The sequence below is a fragment of the Temnothorax americanus genome, unplaced genomic scaffold (assembly GCF_048541705.1).
Source record: "Temnothorax americanus isolate GAGA-0224 unplaced genomic scaffold, ASM4854170v1 Scaffold99, whole genome shotgun sequence".
NCBI lineage: Eukaryota > Metazoa > Arthropoda > Insecta > Hymenoptera > Formicidae > Temnothorax > Temnothorax americanus.
The window spans coordinates 346573-357438 of record NW_027509822.1 but is presented as its reverse complement, the minus strand read 5'-3'; the positions used below and the strand labels follow the sequence as shown (position 1 = coordinate 357438).

The 10866-nt window shown below is 44.5% G+C and overlaps 1 protein-coding gene across 1 annotated transcript; it reads left to right on the top strand.

Moving 5' to 3' along the window:
- The first annotated feature begins 5847 nt into the window (after window positions 1-5847).
- LOC143908567 (uncharacterized) lies at window positions 5848-8440 on the top strand. Its single transcript, XM_077426257.1, has one exon. It carries the CDS (start codon window positions 6092-6094, stop codon window positions 8438-8440), a length of 2349 nt encoding a protein of 782 aa, XP_077282383.1. The 5' UTR covers window positions 5848-6091.
- Window positions 8441-10866: the final 2426 nt, after the last annotated feature.

The following is a 10866-nucleotide window of genomic DNA, read 5'->3' as shown; positions in this document are numbered from 1 at the left end:
CAATTTCTCACGAAATCCTTCCAGCGCGATGCATGAGATTTGATCCACGTGAGTGTCACAACAGAGTCCATCCACAGGTGAGTTGCTGTGACGTTCAACTTCAAGGTGGCTTGAACGTATTGCATGAGCCTTGAGAGCAACAGTGCTGCGGTGAATTCAAGTCTCGGGATGGTGAGCTGCTTGAGCGGTGCTACCTTGGTTTTGGAGCACACCAATGAAATCGTGGCGCCATTAGAGCCGTGGACGGTGATAAATACGACTGCAGCCATTGCCAGTTGAGAAGCATCAGAAAAGCCGTGAAATTCCACTGACGAGGTGCCCTATGTGGTTTGAGAGGTGCTACCTTGGTTGTACCACCGAGGTATTGAGAGCTTGCAAGCTTGTGAGTTCTTTTCTGATAATGAGCCACCGTGATGAGAGCTGGGATGGCAGTGGTTCATCCCATTGGAGCTTCATGTAGCCAAAGCTCCTGCAAGAGCATCTTCGCCTTGATCACGACTGGTGATGCAAAGCCTAGTGGATCGAATATCTGAGCCACTTCAGATAAAACGAGGCGTTTGGTAAAATGATTGGTATGCAACGAGATCCTTGTTGAGAATGTGAATGAATCTTCTTGAGGAAGCCATCGTAATCCGAGTCTTTTGGTTACGCAATCGTCAATGTAGTTTGTGAGTCCTGGTCCTTTTCTGCTTGAACCGCAGTGAGTACGTCTTGATAAGTCGCGTGCCACCTTGCTAATGGGAAGCCGCCCACCATGCACAAGTCCGTTGAGCAGTGTTGAATTCTACTACTTGCTGAAAGGTGTTGTCGCCTCCAGAATTGTCATCAACATATCGACCGTTGTTAGGTGATATAGCACTTCATTGAGTTGTTCATCTATCCAGCGAGTCCGTTGTAAATTTTAGTCATCTTCATGCACGTTGATCTGCCTATACTCTTTGGTGATGTCCGTGGCAACTAGATGTCGAAATTGTCGAATCCAGAGCAAAACATTGGTGACGTCTAAATGCAACTTGGCTCCCGTGTGCATGATATCATTAAGGGAACGGCCAGATGTAGATGCGTTTGAGCCATTGGATACCACACGTAAGTTCGTGGTTGCGCTGTCTGGTTTGAGCATTCCGTGATGTGGCAAATAATATTGCGTGTGCTGACTGGAAGCGGGTGAAGCCTTCTTCATGTGATTGAGATCTCGATATTCTGTCATGAATTGGTGATACAGACGTCGATAGTTGTCATCTAGGGAGAATCTTCTTTGTGAGCTTTTCAAACATCGATGCGCGATGAGATACGAGTCGCCGAGAGTATCAGGTGATGATTTCAGTGGAAGTCGAACTGTGTATCGACTTGTTGAATTCCGTGAGACAATACTCTTGAAATGTTCTTCACATTTTGTTTGTCAGGAGTAAGATCAAGATTGTTGCTCGCAGGCACGTCTTCTTGTGTCCAAAATCTCGACAGTAACTCGTCGAGAGCATCTTCCCTCTCCTGAACCGATGCATGACGCACTGTAGCAGATGCCGATGATGATGTGTCGACAGGTCTGAGAACGAGCCATCCGAAAATTGAGAGCTGCGCAATTGGCATCCATGTATCTTGTTTGATAATGTTGGGCTTGATGATCTGCCCATATGAGTTAGCTCCAATGATAACTGGCCGTGGTGTCAGAAAATCTGGATCAGCTAAGGTTAACTTGGTGAGATGCGGCCATTCCTGTGGTGCAGCGTTGAATGATGGCAGAATGTTTGTTAACGTCTGCAGAATGTGAGCTTGAATAATGACGTCTGATCTTGAGCGAAGTGAGCGGAGCTTGAGTAATGCAACTCCTCGAGTTTGCGTGGACTTTCCGCCACCAATTCCAGTGATGAGAATGACGTAATGATGACAAGTGATGTTGAGCTGGTGAACGAGAGATTCTGAAACAAAGGCAAGTTCTGAACCTGAATCAATGGGAGGCCATACGCATTGAGTATGAATAGAGGAGCTGATCTGAGCCAGGGCCGTAGCTAGAAATGTTGAGTGTAATGAGCGGGCCAAAGATGAGTGAGCGACGATTGCACCATCTTCCTATTGAGCTGACGCAGCTGAGCTGGTGATAGGCTTCGCTGATGAGTTTGACTGATGAGCCTCATGCAGCATCGTATGATGTCGGTGGGTGCACTTCTTGCATCCCCGTGAGCTCTTGCATGAGCGGACGTTGTGACGGCCGAGGCAGTTAAAACACAGCCTTCGTGAGATCACTAGCTTCTGTCGATCGCCCGGTGAGAGCTCCCTGAATTTAGGGCACATCACCACAAAATGCGTGCCGTTACAGCAGTCGCACGGGTACTCCGTTGAGCCGTCTGAGGTATGGTGCGTGCCGGTTGAGTTACCGCATGATGAGCCGTCGAGAAGCGACCTTTTCCGCCAATGCGCCCTTGAGCTTTGCCAGAGCGCGACGAGCCGTCATACACTCTTCCGCCTCCACGGCGAAGGCGTTTTTTGAGAAATACTCGTGAGAGATGAGCGCCGCCGGCCATGAGACCTCGAAATAAGCATGTTCCTTGAGGAATGCCTTGTGCACTTCCTCGAGCTAGATCGAGATCTGCAGGACCTCATCCACTGACGTGTCATCTGGAGTCGATGGTAACGTCTCGCCGATTTTCCGCACTGTCGCGATGCGGTTCATTTATGTTTGCACCTATAACGTGAGTTCCGCAGACAAACGCACCGGTGAGGCCTGGCGATCTGAAGTGCGCTTGTCGTCCGGCAGCTCGAGCAATGGCGGGGTCTTGCCGCCCGTCCCGGTTTTGGCGGGATCCGGCATGATGAGACGTCAATGAGCTGCGCCCGACGAGAGACCTGAAATGTGTCGAGACACGTATGGGAACTACTGCACGAGGCGAGAACGTTTGAGAAACACGGTAGAGCAACACTACGCGAATCGAGAGTCTACAATGTCATGTATTGAACACGTGAAAAAGTCTACTTTCACTCGCGGGAGCGCGTGAGCATGTTTTCGTAACACTTGCAAGCGCGCGTGAGAATGTCTGTACTTCACTCGCGGAAGCGCGCGATAATGTCCTCGTGGCATGTCGTGAAAGGCATGCCCTGTTCACTTGATATGTGTCCGAGCTACACTTTAAGTTCCACGCATCCGGCTCGAAGGACCAAATGTTCGCAAAATCGCTGATTAATCCCGACGATGGGAGCGGGATGAGAAGGACGCGCGTGGAAAGTGTTCACTAATTATTCACTTTATTTTTGTGTAACTCAGTCTGAGCCGTCTTTAATGCGTCAAAATTGATACAGTCTGACCTGAGAATCGATGAGCGGTGTATAAAAAAAAAGTCTTTGTATGATCGTTGCAGGCGAGCGACAATTATATCAATTGCCCTCCTCGTGTGGTGAGTCGCCCGTGAGCCGATGAGACACGTGGCGGTCGGCACTCGCGCACGAGTGAGCTTGAGTCGTCGTGTTGAGGCACCAGAGTTGATGAGCGGTCTATTTCACATTGTATGATACGATCTAAAACAGCGTGAGCACTGCGATGTGCACGATTAACCGAAGTCAATGAGCGAACCGTACAGAGCACACGTTATGCGTCTAGTCACCGCGCGGCCATTTGTACAAAAACGAGGAAGACGATGGCGATGAGCGCGCCCGTGCGGGCGCGAGCTGCCGCGGTGATCGAGCGTCGTTACCCGATCGATGCTGCCATCTGATCAGACGGCGCAACGTTAACGGAATCTCGAACAAGAATATATATATTCTCTTTTTGCAATTGGCGCAATTTAAAGATTTTACACCTTTTTTGAAATACATATCACTTATTTGAGTTAGGTATCGCAATTTTGAGAATTATTTTGTTAGGGAGAAATAAAGCTACTACTATTTGGGATTTTTGAATTTACAACATATATGCGCGTGTACTTGGCCTTTTTTTTACCTTGTTTTGAAAAAGGTAATTTTGTACTGATATCATGCATTTTGTAGTGATAAGCAGGGATCGGCAAAAAATTTCCATTTTTCATTTTTTATTCCCAAATTAGCAATAACAACAAATAAAATTTTTATTGAATTCACAAATTAGTAATTAGTCACAAAAATTACTAATTATATAAAAATTAATATTTAGGCAAAAGTAAATTACCCATTACTAGATTGGTAATTCGTATCAGAGAAAAATTTTTAGTTACGTGAAAATTAGTATTTAGGTGAAAATGAATATTAATTTCTTTTGCAAATTGGGAATTAGTAAAAATTAATTCTTTATTATTAAAATCCCAGAATGCTGAGACAGCGGCAGAGTAGCGCGGGACAGATACGGAGCAGCGTACGTGCTCCGATCGAGATCATCACACTCCTTCCGCCTTAATGAAATGAATGTACATATATGTCAATAGCGAGACAAGATCAGACAGATCGGTTTTGAGAGTAACCGCGCATCCTACGTAACGCGTGTTGACTTAAGTTACTATTTAAACCTCTTGTAATAAAGTGAGAACAAATACATCCTTTTTACTGTAAAGTACGGAGTGTCGTTTATTAGTGCGTGGATTCTAATCTTTTGGGCGCCTACATCCCGACATAGTCCCTCCTTCACGGCTACGGGCACAACAGCACTTATATTAATCGCATACTTAACTTCTATGGCAAATTCAAAAAATACTTGTATACATAGTGTTACATATCGACTGGTTTAATTCAGGGTTTGACACGATCAGGTGAGAGTATTAAGTTATAAGGTCTGGAGGTTACATTCCCTGATAGTACAGATAGGTCTCTGCAACATTGCAAGGACATCATTATTGAAATATTAAAACTGTTACAGTTATGTTGCGTAATGTCTCTGAGACGTCTCTGCAGATTGCAGCAATGTCAAAATGTCCGCTTTGGTCCGTAAGAAACCTTTCTGAAACATTACGGAAATGTTTCTAGAACGTTTCGGTGAGGTTTGTTGCGGCCCCAATCAAAATGTAATAATAAAATAATTATATTATAGTATAAAATAATAATACTAAGAAAGACCGAGAATAACAATAAGGAACGCGACCGCGAAAGCCCGAGAGAATTACGCAACGCCGAATCAGCAAAAGATGAGTTGCGCGATCGGCCCAGATACGATCGAGCAACTCAGCGATATCGAAGGACAAGACGAGAATTTAAAAGGAAGCGACAACAGGAGACGAGAGGGCAATTGGAGTCTCGAAGTGACGGGCGTTACACGCGAATAATCATTGTAACTCAGAGTGGATTAATTAAAGTTGTCTTTTATTGAAAGCCGTAATAATCATTCCCGCCTCCTCCTTGGAATAAAAGATCCCATAGTGTCCCGCCGTAAAAGGAGGGCACAACAAATGGTGGCAGCGTGAGGGATCCATTGGCAGGACGGGAACGGCAGCTGAAACAGAAAAATAAGTGAATCAGTGAGGCAGTGCAACATCCTCAACGGAGACACAGGCAGCCAGATTCAAAAACAGCGGACAACACGGTAGCGGCCGACGAGGGACAAGCGAGCAGCGTAACCCGAGAAGGCGCCGACCTACCTCAACGGAGGCTCACCGACAGATAAGGCGGCACGAGCACCGACCAGCAACATGCGACTAGCGACCGTAATGTAAGTCGATTAAGCAAATTATGTAAAGCGCAATCACCGTAAATGTCGGAAAACGAAAATCCACCTGCGAAACAAAACCAATCGTGGCTCTATAGCGAGACGTCACGACGAGCGCGTAGAAATAGACCGCTAAGCCTCGTGCAAACGACCGAAGAAGGCGTAAGCGACAATCGCGAAACCGTGCGTAGAAATTTAGACGCGTACTACTCAAGTGAAAGCGAATCAGAATCGGAATTACACCAGAATAGCGTAATCAAACGCGAACAAGTCGACGATTCCGTTATAATTTTAGACGCGAGAGTAATAGGACAAAATAACTGCCCCGACGAAAATAGACTCCACCCCTCACACGCGCACACACAATCCGAAGACGCGAACAGTACGACCAGTAGGCGAACACACAGACGAGAGTTCTCATTGTCCTCGTATGATAGCAGCGTATTTGACCCGCAAGAATATTATTCTGCCCCGAGACACGTGAACGTAATCGAGATGGCGGAAGCAACAAATAGCAACCACGACGCGAATAACGTAAATGACAACGCGCCGATAACCCCAGAGGAAATAGACGAAGAAATAAACCGTCTTAATCGAGTGCTATCACAAAGAGGCACCCCGGCGAATCACCGTAACCGGATACCCGCACGGGCCGGACCGCCGCGAGACGATAGAGATTCCATTCTCGACGAGATATTAAACGGAATCCGCAACTTACAAGATCGCGTAAATCAACTAAAAACGGCGAATCCTGAACGCCGCGAATTTCACGCGAGACGCGAGCCAAGTAACCTCCCGTTCGAAGTAACGTACGGAAGAACGTCATATGATATTCGGAACCAAGCGGAGCGCGCAATCGGATATCTACGTTTAAAAGAGGCACGAGACATGATACCTGAGTTCGACGGAACCTCGAGTAAATTACAAGAATTCTTAAGCGCCGCGTCATATGCAATAAAAAACATAAATCCTATGGAAGAAGGAACGCTATTAGAAGCAGTGCTGTGCACAAAGCTAAAAGGAAGAGCGATGATAGATTTTCAAACGCGAGAGATAAGAGATTTCGCACAACTAAAGAAGGAATTAGAAGTTTGCTATTTAAGCCGCAAAAGCACAACACACTTACAACTAGAGTTTAATACACTCAAGCAAAAACCCGGAGAAAATGCAAGAGCATTCGGATTAAGAGCTGATAAGCTAGCGATGGAGCTATACGACTCCATGATAGAGGAAAGAAATCACACCATAGAAAGCAAGCGAACTATATTAGAAACGATTCAACAACAGGCATTACAGAATTTCCAATTAGGATTGAGAGACGAGATCAAGTTACTTGTCCGAGCTCAGCATTTCGCAACATTGCAAGAAGCGATTGCCGGAGCGAGCGCCGAAGAAAAAGTAAACGGGCCGAGTGGAATTCCGCCGCGTCCCAAAAATAATTATGCGTACTCGCCGCAACCACGCGATAACCGATCGATAGTACAATGCCAAAAATGCGGAAAATACGGACACCTCGGAAGGGAATGTCGTACCAATAGGTATGCGAACCGTTTCTCCTTACCGAAACCCGATAGGACACCCCGCGTAAACGCGATAGATAAAGTCTGCAATTACTGCAAGAAGGCAGGACACATGCGCGAAGAATGTTGGTTGTTAAATGGTCGACCAAATAAAGAAAGGACGAATCACAACAAACCTAATAATCCGCGAGGACAAAATAAAAATTTTCGCCCGAAAACGAATGGCCCGAGAAAAAAGGACAGTAATTCAGCCGCGAATAGCGATGAGGAAGATAAAGAGGACACAAAGCAGCGCCGACCGGCGTTAGAGTATCAGATGTCACACCTGACGAACAAGCCGCGAAAGCATGCAGGGCTGGACTTAATCACTCTGCCCATGCAAGAAGCGAAGCACGAAAAAATAAATTTACTGTTCGATACCGGAGCGGCCGTATCAATAATAAAAGTAAAACATTTGAAAGGCAAAACAATGATAGAAGAGGATAAAATGGCCCTTACAGGAGTAACAGGTCATAAAGCCCATACGATTGGAAAATTTACAGCAACTATTGACTTGAAAAATAGAAAGATCAAGCACACGATATATGTCGTCAAGGATGACTTTCCGATAGAATACGACGGAATACTAGGCGTAGATTTTATAAAGAAACATCGAGCGTCATATAGTTACGAGTCGAGCGCAATACGCATAGGGAATAGCACATTAAAATTATACCCGTATAAGAAAATAGTTTTGAAACCGCGAAGCGAGACAATAGTACAAGTCGCGACCGATAAAAATTTACTAGGAATAATACAGGCAGAAGAGACAATGCCAGGAGTGTTCATAGGAAATTGCCTAGTGATGCCAGAAAACTTTCTATGTCCGGCAAGCATACTAAATATGACAGAGAAGACAGTCGAAATGCTAATGCCGCAAGTAACATTAAAAGAGTTAGAGCAAGAAGAAGCAAAAGAGATAGAAATAAACCAAGTAAACAAAGCAGAAGAAACAATGACGCGTAGCGAAAAAGTCGAAAAATTGATACGCACGCAACACCTAAACGAAGAAGAAAAGAAAACCATTATGGAAATTTGCAGAGATTACAGCGATGTATTGCATGTGGAAGGAGAACCACTGACATGCACTGATATCGTCGCGCATAAGATTACCACGAAGGCGGGCAGCGTACCGGTCAACGTCCGACCGTACCGTTTGCCAGAAAAGCACAAGGAAGAAGTGAATAGACAAGTGAAAGAAATGTTGAAAAACGGAATTATTAGACCCAGCACGAGCCCGTGGAATGCGCCGTTGCTAGTAGTACCAAAGAAAAGGGACGCATAAGGAAAATTAAAACTGAGAGTGGTAATAGATTTTCGGTTTGTAAACGACCTAACGGAGGGAGATTCCTTCCCATTGCCAAACATAACCGATATCCTAGACCAACTGGGAAAAGCAAAATATTTTACCACGCTAGACCTCGCCTCGGGATATCATCAAATCCCGATGGAAGAAGAAGATAAAGAAAAAACAGCGTTCTCGACACAATACGGACATTACGAGAATAATCGAATGCCTTTTGGATTGAAAAATGCCCCAGCGACATTTCAACGAGCAATAATAGCCGTTTTAGCAGGACTAGTAGGATTACAATGCTTAGTCTATCTAGACGATATAATAGTATACGGAGCAAGTTTACAAGAGCACAATAAGAGATTAATTGAAGTGCTAAAAAGACTGAGAAACTATAATTTGAAATTACAGCCCGATAAGTGCGAATTCCTTCGGAAAGAAGTGACGTATCTCGGACATGTAATAACAGAAAACGGAATCTTGCCAGACCCTTCAAAATTAGAAGCAGTAAAAAGCTTCCCGAGACCAACAAAAGTAAAGGACATCCAGGCTTTCGTAGGATTAGCCGGATATTATCGAAGATTTATTAAAGATTTTTCAGCAATCGCCAAACCACTCACAAAAATGACCAGAAAAGATATCAAATTCGAGTGGAACGCAGAACAACAAAACGCATTTGAAATACTTAAGGAAAAACTAACTACAGCACCGGTATTAAAATACCCGGACTTTTCCCAAGAATTTGTAGTAACGACCGACGCGTCAGATTACGCAATAGGAGCCATACTGTCACAGGGAAAGATAGGTCAAGATCAACCCGTGGCGTATGCGAGCAGAGTACTATCTAAAGCCGAGCAAAATTATAATACTACCGAGAAAGAATTACTAGCGATAGTATGGGCAGTGAAACACTTTCGACCATACGTTTATGGAACAAAATTTACCATAGTGACAGACCACAAATCATTGGTTTGGCTATTTAACGTAAAGGACCCCGGATCACGATTAATCCGATGGAGATTGAAATTAGAAGAATACGACTACACTATCGTACACAAGGCCATCAAGAGAATAGAAACGCGGACGCGCTGAGTCGACATGTTCCGACAGATATCAACAAGATAGAGAAGGAAGAGAATAACGAAGAAGAGAGCGAAAGAAAATATACAGAAGAAGAGAAGCAACGTATATTATACGAATACCATGATGCACCTGTAGGAGGACATCAGGGTGTGGAACGCACCATAAACCGAATAAGGTTGACGCATAACTGGAGAGGAATAACTCGAGACGTCGAAGATTACATTAACAAATGCGAACTATGTCAGAAGAACAAGTCATCGCGAAAAAATAAAGCACCCTTAGTAATAACAGACACCGCGGACAAACCGTTCGAAAAATGTGCTCTAGATATAGTAGGACCACTGACGGTGACCGAAAACGGAAATAAATATATTCTCACGTTTCAGGATAATTTATCGAAATTCAGTAAGGCAATACCTGTACCTAATCAAAAAACGAATACAATCGCAAAAGAATTCGTCACAAAGATTATCTTTGAATACGGTATCCCCGACAAAATACTGACGGATAGAGGAACGAATTTCCTTAGCGAGATATTTAAAAACACGTGTAAATTATTGAAGATAGAAAAAATTCAAACAACGGCCTACCATCCCGAGAGTAATGGAGCATTGGAACGCTCTCATAGAACATTAGCCGAATACTTGCGACATTATATTAACGCGGACCAGACAGACTGGGACGAATGGACGCCATACACAATGTTCGCGTATAACACGACGCCACACACAGCGACCGGGTTTACACCCTTTGAATTAGTATACGGGCACCGAGCGACACTACCGACGGCACTGTCGCAACCACCGAAACCAACGTATACTTATGACAATTACGCGCAAGAGCTAAAAGAAAAATTAAGAGCGACACAACGAGTTGCAAAGGAACATTTGCGAAACGAAAAATCTAAGGCCAAGGAGACGTATGATAAGAAGACAAAAGAAATCAATTTCCGAGTGGGAGATAAAGTTCTCTTGCACGACGAAACGGTGCGCAGAGGGAGATCGAAAAAATTAGAATCCCCGTGGATAGGACCGTACGAAGTAATTGAAAAACACTCAGACGTAAATTATACGATCAAAAAGGAACGGAAAACCACGCGAGTACACGTAAACCGATTAAAGCCCTTTATAGAACAGTAAAAACAGCGCAAAAAAACAAAAACAAGCAATAGAAAGTAGGCGATAAAAAGTAGGCGATAGTAAAAACTAAGGAAAATAAGATAATAAGTACTTACCAAACATCAAACACGTTGCACCACACGGCGTCCGGTGGCCACGTCCAACGTGACCTCCAGGGGGTAGAGGAGATGCATCCATGTACCCGGGGGTGTTAGC

What these genes read in the sequence shown, in the direction of transcription:
- LOC143908567 (XM_077426257.1), top strand. Translation starts at nt 6,092, where the DNA reads ATGGCGGAAGCAACAAATAGCAACCACGACGCGAATAACGTAAATGAC.